Genomic DNA, 24,917 nt, shown 5'->3' with positions numbered 1-24,917 from the left:
AACAATGTGCCAAGGAAAAACGATCTCGCGGTCAATGCTCAGTGAATCAGCTTCTCCATTCTGTTCGTTTTTAGTTAACGATATGTGAAAGTCATGCAATAATGGTCATTGTCCTTTTCAAATTCCCACGCCTCCACCAGATAGTAAATTGGCTAATCTTTACTGAAGCTCTTCTAATGAATGCCATAAATCACACCGACTTTTCAAATAGAAATTGACCTCTAGAATATTTTTTCTGTTCTTATAGATAAATAGTGACGAACAAGAGATCAAATTACAGCAGATCTTTGACTGACTTAATGTACAGCTCGAAATTTGAAAAAAAATGTTCTTTCCAAATTTTTAAATTAAAATATAATTCCTGATATAATTTTTCTAATTCTTAAATGCGAAAAAGAAAGAAGTTTAAAAAAACTCATAAATGGCTAGCAATTAATTAGAACATGATTGTCATCGCTTGTTTATTCTCTTATTCTCTCTTATTAATTATTTTCACTGTTTTACTGTATATAATTAAACCTTATTTTTTCGTTACATTGAAAGAAAAATGTGAGGTAGATAAAAGGCGTGATAACAGCATCACATAATAAGAGTATTGACCCCAAAGTTGCATATATGTGGTTTACATAATAACGTTGCCGTCATAATAAAAAAAAAACTGTTGATTCAAGAGAAATGCCAGTAAACAGTGTTTACATACGCCAAACAAAATTTGCATATCACATGCCATTGTCTTTCTCGTGACACCGTTTTTCGTGTATTTTAAACTGTCAATTGGAAGGCTTCGTCACCACACCGAAACATGTATACAAAATGGGAAAATTCTCGAAATAAATTCAATTACTTTTCGTTGATTAAGAGATTTGCATATTTGCAATCCAGTAAAGTAATTTTAACTTTTCCCAGTATTGGAAGAATAGACGATTTCATCATTTATGTCTTTAATAAAAACCATATGATGATTTTAATGAGATAATAGAATCGCAATGTGTCGTCGTTAAATCTCTAACTAGATAAAAGACGTAGTACTAATTCATGAATTACATTATGAATCGAATCAACGAAGAAGTATCTCGGAATTCTGATGATTTAATAACATCCGCTTTCCCCTCAACTATAATAAACTTGAGTTATTGAAGTTTGGAGTCATTAAGATTCATTTTATATCAGCATCCACAATAGGAGTAAACCCATGTCTTATAATGATAATCGAAAGGACGTATGCATTTTCTGGCAATAACAAGTTCCCTGCATAATTAGTGATGATGGCAATTATTTCTGCAGCAAGTCATTTGTTTTATTAGCTACTCTAATGATTCGTGCGAGTAACAACATCCGCATGTATGGTACCAACCAGTTTGCACTCACGTCACAAAGGAACAAGTATGGAAAATTATTTGACAGAAATAAACGACGTTTATAACGTGAACAAGCATAAATAAAAGCCAGGCAAGTAACATAAATAAAAACATATGAAATATTAACAACTTCAATTCTCCAAGAACGGTGTCGAGTTAATTACTTCAATCAAATGATGTATCTCGATCTAATTATCAGGGCTTTATCAATCTTCATTTTAAACTTTTCTCAATTTAATATCAGTGTCACGTTTTCCAATAACTTATATTTCTAATTTATTCATTTAACATATTAAAATATGTGTACGGCAATCACCTCTTCTATCCAGACTTCTTAAATGTTCTCTTAACACTTTTTTCCATTTTTTAATCTCTAAATATTAATACAAAGGCTTAAATATAAAATATGTTTTTGCGCAGATTGTCTTTTATTACAAAATCTTGCTTTCGCCGTTAATTGCATTTCTTTCTAAATTTCAACAGAATTCACTGAATGTATTTAGCAGGACATTGATCTGCGATTAGCGAAGGCATTTCCTGTGGGTTCGCGGAATCATTATTTCACTACCGTCATTACGGGCATACGCCTTATCGCAAGAGGTAAAATTTGAAGCGGTATGTACACGGTATTATGATAATGATCAAAATTGCCCCAATGAATACATTTTTTATGTCAGGAAATTACTGAAATACAATCTAATGTGGAAACATTTATCTCTACTGAGTACAACCTCAAAAATTGTACAAAATTACTCTGATTAGAGAGTACGCAATCACAAGTAATCATTACATACCATACGCGCGTACTAAACTCTTGAACCGACCAATTCCATGGCAGAAACAAGTCTCGAGTGTCCTTGCAGTACCAACAATTCAATCGTTAACTTCTGTCGAAACAAGAGAAAGCTAATTCGTATTGACTGATTGTTCGATAGCCGTCATGCTTTTAAGCCCGCTATATACAGACATGTAAATATTTGCTCCAGGTAAATCATTGAGACAAATTCTTCTTAATGACAGTGAATATCTGCAGTAAATCAAAAAACCTTAGTAAACTAATAAGTTATAAAATATCACGAGAACAGGTTCGTCTGAATGTCGAACTGCGAATTCCAACACTTTTTGGAAAGTATCGCGAAATAATCAGAAACTTTTTAGAACTGCCTGTCATTTTCCGTCTGTTATTAACATGTGACAGCATTATATATGTACTCGGTACTTTACACGGAAATAATGAATTCCGACAATCCATTCGATCGGACCGAATAAATTCTGATGGTGACTTATAACTCCAATTTTCTGGAAATCTCGGTGGAATTTGAAATAACCCTTTCCTAGGCTTTTGTCATAATTATTTCCGTTCCTTGAAATTACGTATACTTTTCACAACCTTAAATACTGGTTATAGCTCGAGAACATTCCTATCGCTCGCAAATTGTTGGTAGAGAACTGGCTGGTACGAAGAAATTACATACAAAAAATGATTTCTCGGATTACTGAAGACAATACACTGCAGTTAGGTCACTTGTGTCAACGATTATGGCGTGAAGAGCACGGTGGCTATTGACGAGCACTGGCGATCATTACTTGTGATTACCCTTGATTTCTGCAAACAGGTGTCGTCACACCACTATCATTTCACTCAGTATTATATGCACCTACGAATGACGAATATATATTTAACGTTGGTAATTTCGCGGTATCTTTATTCCAAGACACTATGTCTTCCGTAAACGCTTCTGTACAATTACTAAACTCATTCTCATGCCCTAAATTTATTTATGGTATACGATCTCTAAACTTTTCAGAGTATTATAATAAATTGGAGTGCAAGAATAAATGCCATTGAAGTTTTTGCCAATTAATAAGCACATTCAATAAAAACTATAATGTAATTACTGGAATTGCTATTCAAGTATAATTATGGCGATTTCCCATGCTTTTCAAATTAGCGTCTTATAATATAGACGTAACTAGAAATTGCTTGTCTAGATCAAGTAGCAATCCAATAGACAACTCAGATGTACAAGAAATATCTATAAAAATGAGCATTTCATTTTAATCACATCATCTTAACAATATACCGTCAATGCGACAAATCATGTTTAAATACGGCTTAATTTACATTTGATTTCTCTTAGTATTGTATACACGATTATTTAAAAATATGTCACATTCCAAGACGTACTACTTAACAAAAACAAACATAAAATTTATGCGAAAAATTTCCCTATATTTTTTGATCGATGCGTATACATGTAATTTTAAGTCTTAAGTGAGCAATACTTCACTGTAAAACTAAACAAAATAATCAAAAGTATCGTGACAATTGTTCATATGCATTCATTCTCGATTCCAACGTTCATTGTATCATGATCGGTTATTAATTTAAATTAAAAAAAAAAAGAAATTAATAAAATAATCTTATGATTTCAGAGTATCGCGAATGTCATGCGAGATGCATCTATTTTTACGACATGGGGATTGAATATGTTAATAAGGCAGACTGACTCCCAACCATTAGTCCAAATGACAGCACGAGAGTTTATGTTCGGTTACGAGTCAACCCTCGTTACATTGGGCAACCACTTGATGCCGGCATGGATTAAATTTGATAAACTTGGTCTAATCGATAGAGTAAGTACCAAAGCAATTTTACTTCTCTGTTTGCTCGTAAACAGATATTTACGTTGTTTCCTTTTACAAATATTATCCCCTCAAGAAAAACATAGACTCCTCGAATGCCGAAATTCACAAGGATTAATTTATTTTGCAGATGTACGATTTTGAAGGCGATTATGAGACGGTTTACACCGGGGAAAACGACGTAAAATTGACCGGATTGATTGAGAAATACAACGGCGATGTCAATCTACCTCAGTGGACTGGAAAGTGTGCCAATGTCAAAGGAGCTAGTGACGGTGCCAAATTTTCAAGTTACATCGAGCCCAACGATACTTTACTATTTTTCCGAAAAAGTCTTTGCCGTAGCGCTAAGATGGTAAGTGTTGAATGATATTCTAAAAAATTCCAGAAAATATTCTAAAAAGCTTTGAGAAATCTACTGACAACGTTAATTTATTAGTTACTTTCTAAAAAATAAAATACGAGTATTTGTGTCCTATTCTACTAATTTCCTTAGTATGACTGATCAGAGTTAGATCAAAGTTATTCTCCTCGCGTTGAAATTCGTGAGAAAGGTGCCAATATATCAGATATTTAATTAAAAGAATTAAACATTGCAACTAATACTTATATCTATACCTGTTTCTCTGTACTTGCAGTACCGAACTGGCGAAAAAACCGTAAAGGGCCTTCACACTTATCAATACAAGTTTGTCGAGAACGAATTAGACAATGGAGCTTTCAACCCCGAGAACAAGTGCTTCTGCAGACAAGGCAGATGCTTACCAGCTGGATTAATCGACGTCACGGATTGTTACTACGGTACGAGAGATTGCTATATTTTGTATAAATCGTCACAGTTTTTCCCCGCTTTTTCCACGAATCCTCCTCATGGCCATATTATACATCAACGGGTGACTAGCATCTTTCGAAATGGAAAAGACAAGTTGGAATATGCACCTGAGGGAAAAAAAACGCGAAATGACGTCAATTCTAGCTCGGTGAAACGATATTATTGAGTAGTTGACTACCCACAAGAATCGATAGCAATATTTAATCGTATGGAAACGTGCAAATTCTTACACAATTACCCGACTATAGAAGTCGGAATTCATGTTGAAAGGTTCATCCAAGAACTTCATTAGAATATCATTAACAATATTTCCCTTTGTTTCGGCCATTGCCTTGAGTAATCAGTGAGCATGTAACTATCTCAGCATTTATTCTCGCAAACTCTTTAATTACTGAACGTGCCGTATACGAAATTTAAATTGAATTTTCCGCCGCTCATTAATCATCCTTTCCTGGCTACATATATTCACTTTTTTCGTTTTTTCTACATTCTTGATATAATGTACTATTTCATTCATCTTACGTCATTGCATGCAGGGTAATGTAAGATTTTGGAAAGTATAGGAACGTTATTTCGTGGTAATTAATGTAAATTAATTTTTCAGGTTTCCCAATTGCCTTGTCTTATCCTCATTTCTACAAATCGGATCCCTCGCTACTGGCAGCAGTGGAAGGTCTCGAGCCTCGTCCTAATGAACACGAGTCGTACTTCTTTATTCAACCGAAATCTGGACTTCCGGTCGATCTGGCTTTCCGTTTCCAAATTAACATGGCCTTCCAAAACATCGATCGGATAGCTAGGGTGGAGCAGTTCTCCAACATGGTTCTACCCCTACTGTGGTTCGATATTGTAAGTCGTAAATGCTTTGCAACATTTTCATTAATACCTTGCGTATCTTAAACTCAGCTACAAATAAAAGATAACAATATAAAATATTTCACAGAGCGATCTTGAATATTAATTCTTAAATACCTTAGAAAAAGAGTCAACTCTGCGTATGTACGCATACCTATCTACAGACAAATGCATTTTGATTCCAAGCAATAAAAATGAAAATAAACGAATGTCTTACTGAGTAAATTAATAAAAGAGGATTCTCTAGTGAAATCAATCGAACGATACAGTGGTATCAGATTATATCCATAATTGTATAAATAGAGTAACGTAAATAACATTTCTTTTTTTATGTTTCAGGGAATGACTGAGCTGCCCACAAGCATGAACAACCGATTCCTGTTGTACCTAAATGTACTACCGGTAGTACAAGAAGGTGCCACGTACTCGTTGTTCTTAGCTGGTGCCATATTCCTTGTATGGAGCGTAGTAAAAATTTTATTGTATAAGCCGAGCACTTCCATCGCGACAGGCCGATGGTACGAGGAAGAAATGCAAAGAAAGAGGCTAAGTTTCCTCAACGACGGAAGGAAGTCCATTAAAACGAAGGAAATGGATACGTACTACAGTTCCTTGCTAAACCCTCAAGAGGAACCTTTACCCGGTATAACGATGCAGAACTTCCAGTGCCTAGACGAAGAAATCGTGTGACCATGAGTACTCGACTTCAAGGAGATATTTGGCAGTAATATTTACTGCCATTGCGAAGAAAAATCAGGAGGCCAAATTCCGACGTGTCTTTTCGCGATACACGTCGAAAGGACCGGCGTGAAACGTGGACTCCGTCCCAAAGATATTAACGAGAAGGTGATATGCTTTGCGTTAAAGCGACACTTCTACGTCCAGGGTGATCTCGGATTGACACTAAGTATGATTATGAACGAAGCCGCAATCGGTCGCTCGTGATACGTACAACCGAGCCCAGCCAAACGAAGTGTACCCTGAGAGACATCAATGCCCTCCCATCCTGCACAGGCGATGCCGTATCTGCAGGGGAGGCATTTATGTCCGCCATTGTACACTGGGAGACATCAATGCCCTCCCATCCTGCACAGGCGATGCCGTATCCACAGGGGAGGCATTCATGTCCGCCATTGTACTTGACGCGAGACTTTGTTGAGTCTTCTCACGAACGACCAAAATGAACTGACCCTGAAAGCCTGGATGTGGCCATCCATTCGTGCCAAATCTTGCTCCAGGCCCGATCAAGTGTCTATCTTTTTAAGGCATTCGCTTCTAAACCTTCTGTTGACTTAGAAGGCGACTTAAGCGACTAGAAGTAGATCTTGCAGATCGAAACTCCAAACTGGCGCCAGCCCTTTTCTCGAAAACTTAGTCTTTGGTAATTCTAGATCTTGGCATTGGATATCGAATCTCGTGGCGTATCTCAGCTGATCGATGGACGTCGAAAAGGGGCAAACCCAACGATTTGTCAATTCGCCGCGTGAAGACTTAAAGAACTTCGAGTTAGCGATAGCTCGTGAACGCGTGATAGTGAGATGTCATTACACGCAGTACACGTGTTGGGAATTGCACCATTTGGAGTTTCGTCAATTCTGTCCAGCTTGACGTACTCGATGAAAATCGGACACGTACTTACGATGGCGTATCCAACTTACTGCTTTCGCGAACGTAAATAGCACTGTATGATTACTCAGCAAAGTGCACTTGATCGCATGCTGCACGGTATTTCGAACTCTTGTGACATCGTAACGTAACGAGGAAATTCCCGAAACCTGTTTTATCGATTTCATGACAGTCATCGACTTTCGTCCAATTAAGGTGAAGTGACACCTCCCTCAAATCAATCGATTCGAATAAGACATTTTTTTTACGGTATTGAATATAACTGTCGGAAACCTTTGACACATGACTCGTAAGCACCTAGGAATTATCCTGACACTTTGAAAATTTTTATTTTTGTCGTGTTTCACTTCACCTTAATGTCGAATGTTGATAGACGGAAATAAAACGGAGTGTTATAGGATGTCAACAATTGGGAGACATTTTAAAACAGTGCTAAAATATTTCTGCTGAATGATATACAGTATTACTTACTGGGTACAGATCAACGTTGTTTTTAAGATTAAAACAAGTATTATTCTACCTTGTCTAAGAGGTCGCCAGGCATAAGCATTAATTTTCTTCACGACTGAAGTTGAAGACACTTAGACAAAGAAAATTGTACGGCAGATAGTCGAACGATCTCATTGAATAATTTTATTAAAAACTTCTTTTCTACATTCTGTTTTGGTAGAATAATTTGCCGGGTAAATCACCTTAAGTCGTAGATCAAATAGCTGTATGTCAGCTGCCAATGTGCCTTTTACAATGAGATCGCTCGCTGTCATTCAGAAATCAAATACTTGACGTACATCCATGTTTGATAGCGTGTTAAATTAATACTTAAATGGAAGCTGTACTGCGAATAAGTAAAAAATGTAAATTTATAGCTAAAAACAGGCTTGAACTAGATTTGTATGGATGCAAGTTAAACAGTCTTCTCCTTATGAATTAATACCAGCTGAAAATATTTGTTCTCTATTAAACAACAAATATAAGTGATTATCATTTTTTATATTACTCTTTTACAAAAGAACTTATGTAAAGTGTGTGACTGTCTACTCAAACATTGTCGATCTTGAAGAATTGTAGCATTGACTGCAAGTAGTACCGTTTGTTAATTTACAACTGTACACAACCTAAGAAATTCATAGACGGACGAATCCTTAACGAGTCGCCTATTTTATTAAAATAAAAGATATTACTTCTTGCTTTTAAATTCATTCCCAAATTACAAACATTTACCTATCAGTATAGTTATGCACGAAAACCAAAAAATACAGTTTCAATCATTTAAAATAATGGCTTGAATCCGTACGAATTAATCTAAAATATGTCTTAGTACAAATTTAAATCCATGACAGCAGAATACATTACATGTATGTACGTTTCGTATAATCACATTTTTAATTGCAGTTAAAACAAAATCTCTTAGACAGCGTTTGTAAATATGTAAATATGAGCATCAGCGTCAACAGCAATACGCTGTTTGTTATGATATATTGTTTTCATAAACTGCATAATCAATTGAGAAATTCATATGACCATACATAGATACAAATAAAAAGTCTAAGTTTATAAAACAACCGAAGAAATGGAAAATTTTCAAGAGAAGTAAATAAGTTTTTTAATGTTATTAAAAGAAGATGTGGTCACGCAAACATTGATTATTGAATGTGAATTTAACGAAGCGTGATCAAAAGATGGTTTACAATCGTATCCAACTTAAAGATACATTATTTACTGCACAAGAAAAATTCTTGTTGCAAACCAAGCAGCAATCTTGCCTTATTTATGATAATTGCCTTTATGACGAAACCGCATTGCATGCGATAACATGCAAATATTTTCATGTTTCTATATTTATATAATAATGAGGATTAATACGCAGAATAGCGATAAACCGTAGTTTAATATATAATATAATTTTATACATCATTTTCTCGATTTAAGAGAATCTGCCTCAAGTCCGCAATATCAGTGAAATAGCAATTTTAATTGCGCCGGTGCGCAGTGGAATGTGATAAAAACTTTTTCACTTAATTATTTAATGAAACAGTGCGAATCTTGCCAGTGAGATCTAATTGTGATCTGAGTGCGCGTTAAACATTGCTCAATAAAGGAATTTTATAATAAACATTAAAATGATTTTACTTTTGCCAGTAACCCATACTATCCCTTGACAATGACTAAATGTTACCATACATTTAATACAACGGGAACTATGTATTTTCTATTTTTCAGTGATATAAAGCACTATGCTGATAAAACAAGAAATTTCACTTCAAATGAGGTGTTCAAATTTTTCTTCCATTTTATTATAAATATTAGAAATACATCTTATTTTAAAAGGTAGTCATTCTCACAAATTATTATACACTCAACTAAAGAAGCAAAAATAGGAACGTATAATTTCCGGGACAAGGAACGATATCATACAATAGAAACTAACATGTCCTACTGAGGAACGGGTGAGCTAATATCTCTGGAATTATGCCTGGGTAACTCACAAATGTGAGCAATTGGTGAAATCAGACGAATATGGATTCAACTATAGAATCTCTTATTTTAAGTATGTTGCATTCCTGAGCTGGAAGATGGCTGTTTTTGTTTGTTATTATCAATGATAAATTTCTTTACAACATTTTTTATGCCTTCAGGAGCTGAAATAAGATATAACAGTTTTATATGGTAATACGTTTATGAAACTAATTCCAACAAGAAACCCATACTAGTTGTTCAAATGCTTTTAATATTTTCATCTTTCAATTATGCCGCAAATACTATATTACCATATATCTGTCGTCCAAGAATATCCTGATGCATTTCCCGACAAACACTTGTAAATGTTGCCTTATCCGGAATCGGCGGCGAAGGATAGTGCCTCATTAAATATTTTTTTAAAATCCGAGCAGTCTCAAATTGTACAGCTTTATCTACACCTTTAGTTTTTTCATATTGTTTACAATTTGCTTTCTTGCTTCGTTCTTCTTGTTTATGCCTACTGCTAGAAGACATAATATTATCATTTTTGTGTACATTGTGATCCTCAGCTTTGAGTACTGTTAATGATTCAATTGTGATATTGTTTTTACCCTGATCCTTCTTTTTATCAAGTGGTGATTTCGATTTAATTTCGTTCTTTTCAGGGTTGATTTTGGGTCTTTTCCTATCTTTCGAAGTCTGAAGAGATAGTTTTTTATCTACACAATCAGAATGTTTACGCTTCCTTTTATCAGCAGTTTTTTCAGTAACAAACAATTGTCTTGTATCTGCCATATCTTTTTCGTTTTGACCAATATGTTTCTGTTTTTCTTCTATTGTTTTAGAAATATCAGAAACTGCAATATTATAATGTATATTGTTATTATAAGAATTGTCTGAATATATTCCGTCCAAATCCTGTTCCACGCTCTCAATTCTTGAATTTAAATTAACCTGCTCTTTTTGTTTAGCATGTTTTACATCTAGTTTTTTCACATACGCTTCTTTTGACTCTTTGGCCTCTAGTCGAAGTAACGTTGTTTTTGTTATCGAAGAAATTTCCGGCTGCATTTTTTTATCTATTATCTCGTCTTCCTTTTCACCATTCCTATTTTCGCTTTTATCTACACTTTTAAAATACGTTTCAATTTTCGATTGTGAGGAACTACACTTTTCGGTAAGTTTAGTACCCTTTTTGCCCTTCTTTGAACATACCGGATTTTCGGAAAGTTTTTTAAAACTGTTACTTATTTCTAAGGCAGTCTTAAAACCACACTCAAACGGTTTTACTTCTAAATTATTATCAATTTCCTTGTCGTCACTTAACTTATCATAAACAGTCTTAACTGAACTTGTAAAGCTGCTTTCTATTGAATTATGAATTTTATTTACACTTTTAGAAGCACTATTGCTTATTTCTAGGGCTGTCCTGAATCCATGTTCATATCGTTTCTTTCTCGAAACACTGCCTATATTTTCACCATTATACAATTGATCATCGTCAAACTCTGTAGAAGGGTTAAATCTTTCGAATATTTCTTCCTTCATATTACTGTTACTGCTAGTATTAGTAGAAGATGTTTGCTTCTTTGAAATTAATTCTTGTATATGTACATCAATTGTAGCGGTACTAGTGCACTTTCTAACAGATGACACCTTTAAAAACCCCAATAATGACTTTTATTTCTATATACAGATATCAAATCACTGTCTTTCCATTCCAAGCAATTTAATTAGTAAATACAAGAGTTCAAGAAGTCAACAGCTACCATCTAGGACATTTACATATCTCTAATTTTCTTATACAAAAAACATACTAATTTTCAAGACCTTATATTTTTTCTATATGTGGACAAGCATAATCACAGATTTTCAAAGAAAATGATACTTCCATAAGTCCTTTGCTTTGATAGTAACTTCTGCACTTTCTGAACAATGTGTTACATAAACACAAGTATTATAATGCACTTACCAATTGAGAGATATTATATCTGTATCTAGAGGCAATTTTAGTACTACATAACACCTGATATTCCAACTCAAAACCCAATTCATCAACATCTTTTTCTTTGATGCAAGAATCAATTTCATCAATGACCTGAAGTTTGTTATAATTTTCCAATAGAGCTGTTCGTAATTCATTACACATGTTTTCACGAACCTAAAGTAAAAATAAATTGTGATATGTTGTAGATAGATATCATTTCATGATATGAGTTCAGCAATCTCACAATTTTAATATAAAATCCGTTCATAAAATTAAGTATACATCCCATAATAAACTCACTTGAACAGCTAAGCCTTTTATTTTCCTATCCGTGCTTTCTGCGGCATATACTGTTGCGGTTTTGGCTAATTCGATATTCTCTTTTTTTACCTGAAGTAAATATGAATATTAAGCACAAAATATTTAATTTCAAAAACTTTGAAAGGTGCACAAGCATACCTGCTCTACTCGATTTCCTCTGCGTAAAGCGAATTGCTTTAGTATAAACTCTTTTTCTTCCCGTTTAGATTCTTGTGAATCACTATCTCTTGAACCTTCATTATCACACGCACTAAAAATAACGATCATGAATATGTTTAATGTTTACATTCCTAATCATGAAATATACTGTAATTCTGAGTTGACTGATTAAAATTGTAATAGACATGAACATTTATTTAATTTGTTTCTTACTCATAATCAAATTTTTCAAGACCAAATCCTTCAAAATTTTTAGCTGGCATCCGTGCTTTTACTTGACACATTTCAAATTCCGCAATTTTATTTTTCACAACTTGCTCATCTTTGCAGACATCGCATTTGTCTTTACATATGGGTGGACTATCTCCAAAATACTTTGAAAAGACAGCATGTCGACATCTAAGAAGAGATAAAACCAATAGTCACTTGAAAATACAAATATAATTACGTGATCGATATCTACTTTATAATTCTACAACTACTTCAGAAAAATATGAATCTATTCGTACTTTACTTCGAGAGAGTATGCAACCATCTGTTCAAACCCTTTCCACCTCAACTTTTCCTGATCAGCATTTTTACCAGTATTAACATCTTTTAAGAGAAATGAAATGGCAGAATATTCATTGTTACTCAAATAAATTCGACAAAAGGCTGGTTTGCCATCTCTACCAGCTCTTCCAGATTCTTGATAATATGCAGCAACGTTTTGTGGTATTGTCCAGTGTACAACAAATCTATTGCGTTTAAAAATCATAACCATTAGTAACTATATGACAAAAATGGATGTAATAACCAATTTCATGCATAAGCAAGCTTATTGTACATAAATATATAAATATTTTCATTATTCCAACCTTACAGAACCCTTATCTACACCCATTCCGAAACTACAGGTTGCTGCAATAACAGGGACCTCACCCGAAGTCCACTTATCCTGGACAGTAACCCGATCAGAAGCTTTCAAACCTATCAGAAAAACGTATTACTAAAAAAAAAACTATATTTAAATTTCACTAAAGTAAAAATACATACCACCATGGTACGCAAGAGTTGGTATGCCTAATTTATTAAGTTTTTCCACAACTGTTTCACTTGTCTCCCTCTTTCTGCAGTAAATTATACCAGAATTTCTTTTTTCCTGAGAAAAAAAATATCTTCATATAAGAAATAACACAAATTTCGAACCACTTTTATGAAGATGTTTTTGATCATATAAACATACATTTTTGCTAATCATTTATTAACAATTATGTAATCATTCCTTTATTGACTATTACCCTGACCCATCATCGCATAAATTTACCTTAGGAAGAGACTTGTTTGTAATTCCAAGTGAATCTTCAATAAACTTCTTTAGGTGTTGAAAGGGATCTTTCATTGAATCCAAAAACCACACATCATAGTAAAGATTAGAACGAAAGATTGGCACTGAAAATATCTTTGGTTTTGTCATACAGAGGGTTTCAAATATATCTTGTTTTACCTAGAATATTTAAAAATAAAATGACAAAAGTAATTTGTCTCGCAAACAATGCAAGATTTTCACAAAAACAGTTAACGCCATGAGAAGAGAACAATACAGTACCTCCTTGGTAGCTGTTGCTGTTAAGGCAATAATAGGAATATCAGGGCATATTATTTTGAAAACACCTAATTTCCTGTAACTTGGTCGAAAATCGTGTCCCCACTCACTTAAACAATGAGCTTCATCTATGACCAAGTATGAAATCTTTTTTGCCTTACTTAAAGATTCTATAAAGTTCTAAAAAGTTCAAGCAAACTATTATTATCAAATCAAAAAAGGAGCAGGAATCATAATATAATTACATATAAAATAAATACTATAAACATCACAGATTAAATCTCATGATGTACCTGAAAATTCATTTGTACGCTCATCTCTGGAGTAATATAAAGTAATTTTAGCTTTGGCTCCTTCGAGTTTAAATCCTTCATTATCTCTTTCCTTTCCGATTCTGGAGTTCGTGAGTTAAATGTACATGCCCGTATTTTCTTGCTTGTTAAAAAATCTATTTGATTCTACAAAAACAATCATCTTAGAAATACGTACAAAAGATATAAAACAATATTTTTTTTTCTACATACTTTCATCAAGGCAATAAGTGGTGAAAACACGAGCGCAACTTTGTTTTCTTGCAGAATGGCCGGTAATTGAAAACAAAGAGATTTTCCTGATCCCGTGGGCATACAAATATAAACATCTTCTTTTCCTAAAATATTTTGTAATTACGTTTTTAATAATGTGTCTCCATCAGACATATCAATTCATCTTATGTAAATATAAAATGTCAATATATTAAAATAGAAAATCAATGCCTTGTATCTACTTTAAAAACCTACTATATATGTATCGAACAAATATCGTCATGCAACTATTTATTTACACCGCTTCTCACATTTAATAACTGAGTACATTGCCCTGTACAAAACATATATTACCATTTAATAAAAATTAATAATTCAACTTAAATTCAACTTAAATTTGTGTAAAAATGCATTACTAAATTATGCAATGTTTTACAATACATTGTACACAAATGAATAGAAACGTTTGCTTTTGTAACAATGGCAATATACAAGACATGTTATGCTGCGTTCATGTATAACTGTCAGTACATAAGATATACATTTAAACGCGTACAGTATGCAAATGCAAGAGTATCCGTTATCCGTTAAACAATACTGTATGTAACAGCAACTTTCATTAAGACATTTTTAAATCCTGTGTAATTACATTAATTCTAACCTTCATAGACAGCCTTAGTGGCCTCCAACTGAATGGTACTTTTGAAAGCATCGTGATTAAATTTCTCTTTCAAAGCTTTTTTCAAAATTTCTGCCATATTCTAATCCGAATAGTGATTCGTGCACTGATGCTCACGCACACAGAGACTAGTTCCTTTTTTACTCCATTCGCTAGCAATACAGCGAAAACGGAAGAGAACCGAGGATCTGTGACCGATATTTCATTAGCGTCACAGTATCGAGCGACGGAGCGACGAAGCGCGAATAAAGAATTCTCATTGGCTGCAGAGAACGTAAGACGGAATTTCCTATTCCGTGGTTTCTTTACAGCCAATCAGAACCTCTTATTCGCGCTTCGTCACTCCATCGCTTGTGCTGTAGTGTAATGAAATATCGGCCTCATACGTTGTGACATATACGTATGTATGTACATATTTTATTCACAATTTATCTGTTCACGCCCGCACCGTTTTTTCCTCACTGCTCGTAAAGTGGCAACTAAATCTCAGCCAATCAGAGGAAGCTAAGATTTTAGCACAACAATATGGCTACCTTCCCACTGTTCTTACGTGTTCTCCCCTTACTTACTTCAACACCACCCCTCAGGCTTTACTCCGTCAATGTAATCTTACGTCCATGACCGCAACAATATGCTGCAGCATATGTTACAATTGGACAATAAGAACCAGATATGAGTGGGAGATTGCTCACGGGCAGGGTCGCGCGATCGCGTCGTGTGCTGCCCTCTGGTTTCGTACGTTAGCTTTCACCGTTTTTAGCCCCCAAGGGCGGCGCAACGAATTTCTGATAGGGGCTCGCGCACTCGCGATGGCTGTGCCATCTACCAGTTGCCGTTGGCGGCTCACGTATTCGTGATGGTAATACCATGCGGCAGTTGACGGCGGTGGCTTACCATTATGGCAATCTCCCATCTCATCTCTGCCAAATCAGCTGCTTCCAGGTGATCCACCTAAACCTGCATAGAGGCACAAAAGTACAGGTAAAACGGAACATTGAAGAAACACCAGGAAGTCGCCAGATTCTCTTAAATGGCCCACCTAAAGCTGAAAGGGAACACAAAGGCACATACGAAATCATTGGGAAAGCGAGAAAGAGACGGTGATACAAGAGCTAATAACTTACTAAAGTTACCATTAAAGTGAAGAATATTTCGCAGTGCATCGATCTCGTATAATTGACCCAGTAAAAATGTATTCAATTATACATTACTTGGCGTGACAAAAATCAAATATATTTATCTTACTTAAATGCAAACTCAAGAAAATTTCATGAAAACGATAGTTCACCGTCTCTCCCCGTCAATCCAGACAGAAGGATATACGAAAAATAAGAGGGACAACGTGGCGAAAAAAATGGATGACTGTTCATTCGAAAGAATGGAAGGCCATCGTAGTTGCCCTCTTCTTAAGGGGCCGCTTCGGCATATAGCCTCTTCGACACTTGTAGTCTCTTCGGGCAGAGCCCCCTACGTCTCGAACGCTTGGCAATCCCCTGATTTTTCGAATTTGGAAAAAAAAAATTACTCCGCGAGCAGATTCAAAAGCTAGCAAAACGACGACCTGCGATCCGAGGATGCGCAGTCCGAACGTATTGCACATTTATTCGATTGTGTCCGCTTCCGCTGCCCTCGCGCCCCCCACCATTTTCTTAATTTTCGACGACATCATATCGCGGCAAATTTTCAGGGGCAACTGGCGATCCGCCGGCCGGGCCGCAATCCCCGGCCGTAACCGACTCCGTGATTGGACGACGTCACCGGCCCAATCACGGTCCATCACCGGCCCGATAATGAACCGTGATTGGGCCGGTGACGTCGTCCAAGTTGCGCCGTCCTTGGGGGCAAAAAACGGTGAAAGCTAACGTACGAAACCAGAGGGCAGCACACGATGTGATCGCGCGACCCTGCCCGTGAGCAATTTCCCAACTCATCTCTGGTTGTTGACATCAGGTGACATGGTATAGGTTACTTTGCGAGGCTACACTTTCTTCATTCGAAGATGTATTAATAAGAATTTGGGAATGACTTCACGTAATTCAGAATCAATTCGCATGACCTTCTTGGTACGTAATAGGTGGACAGATAATAATTTAATTTTCGAGAAGGTAACGTAACTTTTGTGGACCGATCTTTATATCGTGAAGCCCTTGCAAATTTATTCCGTTCTAGCTCCTATCCGGACAATGTGAAGCTATTCTTATTGAATGAAAATGATGTCCCTCGATATAGATTTAAAACATGGAAACGTCCAAGGACTCGTCACAAAGAACCGGAGAACAACCACGAGCTGAAAGAGTACATATTCTGATTTCTTGAAGTGTACTTTAACTAGATATCTTTAATCCTTTTCTTATTTGACTCATAGAAAGGGACACGTGGTTCTAGACATCGAGGAGTCGACAGTGTAACAAAGAAATTTTTAAGGAACTTTGATCCCGAGCGAAGCGAACGTGAGAAACGTAAATTGAATCGAAGGTTATACCTAGGAGGAAAAAGACACCACGCATACGACGAAAAAGGAATTTTTACACAAACAGGAGAGAATCTTTGCGATTGCTTACAAAAGGATTGTCCCGGATGTCACTTTACTTGTCCAAAGTGTTCGTCTACTAAATGTGGTCATGAGTGCCGGTAAAAATATATTTTATTTACATCATATTCTATTTAAGCACAATGAATCATTCAACTGGTGCCCTTTATTCTAGGAACAATCGAAAGTGGGCTTACGAATCTATCGAAAACGAAGGCAGTGACATTGTTACAAGGAACCCAGCTTTAAAGGAAGCATAATTCTGAATTGCTGAACTGTTTCTTCTAAATCGATTATTAATTGATTAAAGGATTAATATATCGATTGACATAGATATCCATTTTCTTGTTATCATTAATTGATTCTATCTCCTGAGTCTAAAAGATAATATCAATGAACCTAAATGCATTCAAAGTTTATAATTCATACATTAAAGTAATTTTCGTTTTAACGCTTTGTAGACGGAGTAATTTGAAACTGAATATTCCATAGAGCCAAGTCATTACAGCGATAATCGTTTGAAATTCTCAGCTTGTTTCTCACTGCGAATTATATCGCCTACAGCGTTCCAGAGTATCACACATGAGTACCTTCTATTCTTAAAACACGTGCAGGAACGAAATAAAACAATATTTAAATACAGTTTAAGAATGTTATTAATCATACCTTTAAATATATATTGTTATGATAATTTATTATTTAAAAAAAAATGTTTCAGTTATATATTATAGAATCACAAGGAACATGAGAAGTATCTGCTCAGAAATGACCATTCTCGTTAATTTCCAATAGCGTTCAATAATTTCAAAAAATGATTTGGTATAAAAATAAAGGAAACTGACCAAAAAAGATATTAAGGTGCAATAAACATTTTGAATAATTTTACTTCTACATGGTTGACAGGGTATATTTGTATAGTCACATATTCTATCAATACGTGTAGAACACGTGAAATATCCTATGAGAAAGCATGATAAATGGCATTGTTTGAAAACTGACTTTAAGGTTTCAAAACAGTTCCTTTTTATAAAATGATAATATGCACCCAAAAATATAGTTAATAACACGCTTAAACTGTATTTAAATGTTGTGTTTCATTTTCTCTTGTATCTGTCAGAAAAATTGATATTTTCGTGCTGTCAATAAATTTAGTCCCTTTAAGGGGATACCGAAGTCGAATGAAATGATCGAATCGATCCAAGCGCCATTTGGATAACGAAACAAGAAAAGGCAGTAGCATTATCGGTTGACAATGGCATCCCATGGCAAAATTTAGGAAATGTGCTCGCGTGCACTCTAAAAATAACTGATTGTATACTTACTCCTTCCTAGTTAATTACATTATAATATATTTATTTCATTAGAAGTTTATTACATCGACATCTGTGCCGATGACCGCAAACCGTGTATTGTCCTTCCTTACCTATACCGGAGGATATCACGCGTGAACGGCACGTGCGGAACAAATTCACAGATTTAATCTATTTTTCAGTTTCAAAATTGTTCGAAAATGTTTCATTAGCGATTTATTCCCATTTTTGAATGTAAGTACAGCCATCCCAAGCACAAGCAGCTTTTATTTAGACACAGACTTGTCGCTGGTAACAATTCGGGAGGTAACGTAATCCGACAATTTTTACAATTTCCTCGATTTCAGTCTAATATGAACAGTCACTCCATTAATCTGTAATCAATCCATTATTTTGGAAAAGCATTGTTCATTTCGTGAAGGAAAACTGCCTTTTTCGCGAGTCCGTAAATCGTCTTTCGGCCGGTAACAGCGGGAAGATTCGGCATTCTCTGAACGGCTCCACTGGATTGGGATTCCTCCGCAGACGGTACACAATTATACCAAGTTCCAGATTCCTCTAATCGTAGAAAGAATCCCTTCCGTCATGGAAGACCGCGCGGCCCTTAGCGCCGAGCTCGCTTAATCTGGCGCACTCGAGGCGCACTCGAGGCGCGCTCCGTTCCCTCGGTCGCTGGCGCGAAGTTCCTCGTCCATGAGCCGGCACACGAGGGCGCTATTGATTTTCCTCGGCACTTTTGGCGTAATGCGCACGTGCCTGCACACGGCCGAGGGATCGAGCCCGGTGCGGTGGGCGTGCGTCCGGAGTTCTCCGCTCGGAATCGTGCGAAACTCGAGGGCGCGCGACATTCGTCGAGGGCCGCGTCAGGGTGAATACCATGCGAGAGCTCGGTCGCGCGGGAACGAGGTGAAGTTCGTCATCGCCGAGGAGGTCTCCGAGCGAAGTGCGTCTCTCGCGACGAGGAAGTCGCGCGCGACCTGCTCGAGGCCAGGAAGGGAAGTCGCGCGCGCGATGCGCGCCGCGACGCACTCGCCGGTCCCGGGGGCCGACGGCTGGGGCGCCGCCTAGGGCCGCCCGGGCGCAGCCAGCGGACGCGGAGACCTGTTGAAGGCCGGGGCGCGCGCTCGCCCCTCGCCAGGACCAAGCCGGGGCGCCTTCGGGCGCTTACTCTCATCGCCACGGCCGATGTCAGGATGCCCGAGCAGAGCAACGACTACCGCGTGGTGGTCTTCGGCGCCGGCGGCGTCGGCAAGAGCTCCCTCGTCCTGAGGTTCGTCAAGGGGACCTTCCGCGAGTCCTACATACCCACCATCGAGGACACCTACCGGCAGGTATGTCGAGGCGTCCTCTCCCTCGTGCGGCCGCGGGCCGACTCGGGCCCCTCCCGGTCGGGCGTGCGCGACCTACGCCAAGGTTGTCGACCCGGCCTGGGTCGCGGCCGCCTGCGACACCTGCGACCTCCCGCTCCCCCCGACGCAGGCAAATCGTTTGGGAACGAGCGACCCACGCCACTCGCGGTCCGAGTACCCTGCTCTGGGCCTCCTCAAAAATTGCCTCCACCGGCGCGCGGAGTGCGTCGTCGACGCGCAGCCCGAGGTGCGGGACCGTACCCGTTGATGCCCTCTCAGTGACGGGGTAGTGATTTTCTTAGACTCGAGGTGGGGAAACTTTCCGGAAAGTAGAGTCGCCCCTGGTAGCACAAAATATTTCTCCTATATTTTTTATATATTTAACGAATATCGTACATTTTGTAAATATTTACCAGACATTTGAAATATTTGCAAAACGTTTACTTTAGAATATTATTTCTATGATTTTTATATAATATTTCCTCCATGTGTTTTCACAATATTTTACTAACAGATATACAGAACATTTCGTATCATTTTAGCAAAAGTATTATATATTTTTTAAATATTATCTGCCGAATACATTATAAACGTTTTAAAAATATTTAAAATCAAAATCACACGTTTGCTCCCATAATGAAATAGCGTAACGAAAATATTACAATAATTTCTCGTATTTTTTTATACCAAATGAGGTGTCCGATAATAGTAGTGACGTAAAAAATGTATTTTTATTGTGTTAATAAGTTAGAAAATATAATTTCTCTATGTTTATAATTTATTCAAACTAAATATGTCATTGAGATTTTCAAGAAATATTTCAAATATCTTAGAATGAAATCTACAAGAAATCTTAAAAAATTTGTCGCTTGAAATATTGAGCAAAGATTGCAAAGAAATATTTATAAATTATTCTATGCTACTAGGGACGGGAACGATACGGTGGCATTTCTTCGTGAATTTAAACGTTAGGCTTTGATCGCGTTATCGAGAAGACGTGGGAGGAAGATTATGCGCGTTTGTACTTTTAAGGAAGGAATGTTCTAGCATGAAGGGTTTTCATGGTTTTTAATAGAAGAAGAAGGGAATATCGAGGGGAGTTCTTGGTATAGTCGTCTCGTTTACAAAGCAATTCGAGGGATGAAGGGATAATGCGCGTTTCGTTAATGCAAGCACTTTTCGTTTCCCCTCGTCGATAATCCGTCTTTACTGGAAACGACGGCATGCCCCGCTAATAAACCGCGCACGTGAAGCCACAAAGTACACGTAACGCATGTCGTAAGTGCGCCGTTAAGCAAAGTTCCCAAGGTAATTCAAAGTCGGTAGCCTCCTTTCGACCCCGTGCGCCTCCCATATAAACAAAAGCCTTAAACGAGACCACATCCCATTACAGATATTAGCAAACGTCGTTACGAGGACGTCATATTCACGATGGTCTAAATCCTTTTTCTTTCATCCTGGGGGCACGTTCTTGCCGTGTATACCCTTATTCCACCCCAACCCCAATCCAGTACCTATAAGCAGAAAAAAATTTGATCCATTAAATAAAATCTTTCGACCGACTGCATTTGGTTAATTCTTGAAACCGTTATTACGAGTGAACAAAGTTTTAGTTCACTTGATCAAACCCCTTTGCATCAATGACCTAAAGTATTTAGATTAAATAGTTTTATTCATTTTAGAAGATATTTCAGTGAATAAGCCAGACATTGGCTAAACGTACCAAATTACTGCAATATCTCTCACGTAACGATATTAGATACATTGACCCAAAAATTATTCTCATGAAATTTTACCCCGTCAATCAAATATTTCGTCGCGTATGTAATAACCATATTCTATGGTTGAGCTGACCAAATTTGCCTTGACTCGAGCAAATATTTTTCTGCGCTTATTAACATGTCTAAATCCTGCAATATGTAGCTCCTACGTCCTGTATAAAATCCTTGTTTGAAAATACTTCCATACCGCGTCCGAGCTGCACAAAGGGGGGCTGGCGAGACCCTCGCTGTGTCGCGTGAGAGAAGACCAGAAAAAAATCACCCCACTCGACACAAAAAGTCTCCGTTATGTTCCCCGAGCGTGTCCGGAGGTGCACTCTATCCTCCAGCCCTGCTCGGGAGACCTCTCGGAAGCTTCCCGTGTCGTGAGGGTCTCGAAACTCGAGTCTCGAGTCTCGAGTCTCGAGGAACGTGCACTCGTTTGCTCGTACGTTCGCCCGATGCCTGATCCGACCTTATACCGGGACCTCGAGGACAGTTTCGGACCCGAACGAACGTCCACGCTTCCATCGAAGGTACAGTGACGGGCATGAATGCCTTCTCTTCCCGCACCTGCAGTACCAGGTCCATAAGGGAGGCATTCATGTCCCCCAGTGTACGAACCATGGATCTAAGAAGTTACGGAAAGAGTGGATGGAACATAAAATGAGATTTTAGACGAAGGGACTAAAGCTCAAGACGCAGGAGGAGAAGGGACTGCAGTGGCCATCTTACGTTGCTATGCACACAATCTCGTATTCGTGAACGACGGCAAGCAAAAAGAAATATGAAAAAAACGTACATACAACGCCTTTTTGATGTACGAGAAAACGGGTGCCACAAGGTATAACGATCGTGAAAATGTGTTGAAAAGTACTTCTAAGGACATAAATAATTGCTAATTGCGGTAACGCATACTTCAAACAGTTTTCTACGGCCGCTGGGAATAAACGCTACGATGGCCGAAAAGATAGCTCTTCAAGATTTTTTTGTGACAGCCCCTTTGGGACGTCAGACATGTAGATAAATAAATGTTTTCATTGCTGATACATTTTTTCTCTTACTGCAGTAATAATTGCACCAACAGTAAAAACGTTTGCAATCGTATCGAACATAGGTATAACCATAGGAGTGTATTCTCGAAAAAAAAAAGTGTTTGCTAAATTAGGAGATAAATTTGTAGCAATAGCCAAAAAATATTGTTGCCTCTGCCCGATCACATGAGCAACATACAATTTATTCTCGCTAGCAAAGAATACGGCAACCACGAATAGAATTTGTGCCGCCCTAACGAAGTAACCGTTTTCTTGTTATCAATGCAACAAAAGCGTTTCTTGAAAAAAATGTCACTGGTCCATTTGAAGCCTTTACGTTTGCTGGGGCAAGTAAAATTTCTTCCCGTGGCAACGAATTATTTCTCTGCGGGCCTTCTTTCTTCGTATACCCGTGACACATCTTCGGGAGTTGCGGTCCCCGTTGGTCATAGGCTCCATAAAGTCCCGAGTCCCGGAACACTTGTCCAAGGATCAGGCATCGGCCTCGCGTGGCTGCCGGAGGACCTTTAACGAGGCACGAACGACCGATTCGCAGGTCATAAGCTGCAACAAGAACATATGCACGCTACAAATAACGGACACAACGGGGTCTCATCAGTTTCCCGCGATGCAGCGGCTCTCGATAAGCAAGGGCCACGCATTCATCTTGGTCTACTCAGTGTGCTCGCGACAGAGCCTCGAGGAACTCCGACCGATTTGGGCGGTAATCCGCGAGCTCAAGGGCCAGGACATCTCGCAGATACCCATCATGCTGGTAAGAATCTTCACGTTGAAGTTGAACGAGTTAGCCCGGACCCTGTCGAAGGTCTCTCTCGAGAAGGCGGGGTCGAGCACCGCCTCGCCCGGGCGAGATCGATGATCGATGGTCGATCCATCGATCCGGGGATCGACCCGGACCGCTCGTCGGAAGATTCCCGAAGGGCGGGTCTGGGCGGGCGATCCGGGTCGGGAATTCGGGAGGCCATCGTGGGTCCTCGAGGTGCACTCGGAGTACTCGAGTACAGCGTGTGTCTCGTGGGTACGTTCGACAGGTGGGCAACAAGTGCGACGAGAGTCCCTCGGTGAGGGAGGTCTCCATGAGCGAGGGCGCGGCCGAGGCCGCGAACTGGGGCTGCGGCTTCCTGGAGACCTCCGCCAAGACGAACCACAACGTCAACGCCCTCTTCCGGGACCTGCTCACCCTGGAGAAGAACCGATCGGTCTCGTTGCAGCCGGTCCAGAGTAACAGCGCGATAAGCCTTAAGGAGAAATGTGCCGTTATGTAATTAGCGAGCTAGGTGGTGCCTTCGTCGGGAGGAACGACGAGCGGCCCCGCGAGCCTCGTCCCGGTCCCCTAGGGGAACCTTGGGATCCCGGGGTTCCCCGGGGAACTCCGGGGACCGGACCCGCTCTCGGAAGAAGGGGATGCTTAGGGGAGGACGCGGCAACCCCATGGAATCGCCTTGGGACTTTCTCGGACCGACCGGACGCGGTCGGCTCGACGGAAAGTCTCCGGGTCGGCGGAATCCCAGAGGGAATCAAAACGGACCCGGCTGGGATTTATTTGGGCTCGGGTAATCGAAGACCGGCGAGAAAGTACGAATGGAATAGACGAAGGTAAACGAAATTGCCGGAGTGACCGATCGGTCTCGAAATGTTTAGTGGCTGGCTCGAGATTCGAGATCGATTACCTGGGCGCGGATTGGTCACCGGTGGATCCCTTTTGGCTCTGGGTCGAGCTTGGCTTTCTTTCGACTTTGTGGATCGATTAGATTTTGCGGATTCGACCAAGCTCCGCCGGTTATTCGGGTAGATTAGACTTCGCTGAGATTTTGAAGTATGCTTCTTGTGCCGGAGGAACGAATTCTCGGCAGGGCGAACGCATCGACGGCGAATCGACGC

The 24,917-nt window shown here is 38.6% G+C and overlaps 4 protein-coding genes across 8 annotated transcripts in view; 3 read left to right on the top strand and 1 right to left on the bottom strand.

The window, feature by feature from the left end:
* LOC105694678 (scavenger receptor class B member 1) overlaps positions 1 to 6,745 on the top strand; it is a 50,288-nt gene extending 43,543 nt beyond the window's left edge. For all 3 annotated transcript variants that reach the window (XM_012415555.2, XM_012415554.2, XM_023432452.1), the window contains 5 exons: positions 3,795 to 3,995; positions 4,135 to 4,359; positions 4,643 to 4,805; positions 5,441 to 5,685; positions 6,031 to 6,745. In XM_012415555.2, the coding sequence (XP_012270978.1) occupies positions 3,795 to 3,995; positions 4,135 to 4,359; positions 4,643 to 4,805; positions 5,441 to 5,685; positions 6,031 to 6,381 (1,185 nt within the window). In that variant the 3' untranslated portion in view covers positions 6,382 to 6,745. The remainder of the gene's footprint in view (positions 1 to 3,794; positions 3,996 to 4,134; positions 4,360 to 4,642; positions 4,806 to 5,440; positions 5,686 to 6,030) is intronic.
* Positions 6,746 to 9,085: 2,340 nt separating this feature from the next.
* On the bottom strand, positions 9,086 to 15,213 carry LOC105694677 (ATP-dependent DNA helicase Q5). Its single transcript, XM_012415553.2, has 14 exons — positions 15,015 to 15,213; positions 14,354 to 14,478; positions 14,123 to 14,287; positions 13,833 to 14,009; positions 13,551 to 13,730; positions 13,280 to 13,385; positions 13,102 to 13,213; positions 12,754 to 12,981; positions 12,458 to 12,643; positions 12,224 to 12,335; positions 12,065 to 12,154; positions 11,750 to 11,938; positions 10,086 to 11,433; positions 9,086 to 9,956 (listed from the first exon to the last, which is right to left on the bottom strand). The coding sequence occupies exons 1-14, from the start codon at positions 15,109 to 15,111 to the stop codon at positions 9,862 to 9,864; spliced, it is 3,210 nt and encodes a 1,069-aa protein (XP_012270976.1). The 5' UTR covers positions 15,112 to 15,213; the 3' UTR covers positions 9,086 to 9,861.
* Positions 15,214 to 16,957: 1,744 nt separating this feature from the next.
* Positions 16,958 to 18,204, top strand: LOC105694655 (ARL14 effector protein). 3 transcript variants are annotated; one of them, XM_012415525.1, is made up of 4 exons: positions 16,958 to 17,095; positions 17,262 to 17,327; positions 17,398 to 17,663; positions 17,738 to 18,204. In XM_012415525.1, the coding sequence occupies exons 2-4, from the start codon at positions 17,271 to 17,273 to the stop codon at positions 17,820 to 17,822; spliced, it is 408 nt and encodes a 135-aa protein (XP_012270948.1). In that variant the 5' UTR covers positions 16,958 to 17,095; positions 17,262 to 17,270; the 3' UTR covers positions 17,823 to 18,204. The 3 variants fall into 3 exon arrangements, with proteins under 3 accessions (XP_012270948.1, XP_012270946.1, XP_012270947.1); XM_012415523.1 differs by having other exon boundaries at positions 17,202 to 17,327; XM_012415524.1 differs by having other exon boundaries at positions 16,958 to 17,137; positions 17,202 to 17,327.
* A 1,843-nt stretch (positions 18,205 to 20,047) lies between these two features.
* Positions 20,048 to 24,301, top strand: LOC105694665 (GTP-binding protein Di-Ras2). Its single transcript, XM_012415539.2, has 3 exons — positions 20,048 to 20,203; positions 23,572 to 23,790; positions 24,068 to 24,301. The coding sequence occupies exons 1-3, from the start codon at positions 20,066 to 20,068 to the stop codon at positions 24,299 to 24,301; spliced, it is 591 nt and encodes a 196-aa protein (XP_012270962.1). The 5' UTR covers positions 20,048 to 20,065.
* The last annotated feature ends 616 nt before the right edge of the window (positions 24,302 to 24,917 follow it).

The sequence above is a fragment of the Orussus abietinus genome, unplaced genomic scaffold, assembly GCF_000612105.2.
Source record: "Orussus abietinus isolate OABI.00-Male unplaced genomic scaffold, Oabi_2.0 scaffold48, whole genome shotgun sequence".
Taxonomy (NCBI): Eukaryota; Metazoa; Arthropoda; class Insecta; order Hymenoptera; family Orussidae; genus Orussus; species Orussus abietinus.
The sequence above is the reverse complement of the archived record's forward strand: the minus strand, read 5'-3'. Positions and strand labels throughout refer to the sequence as shown.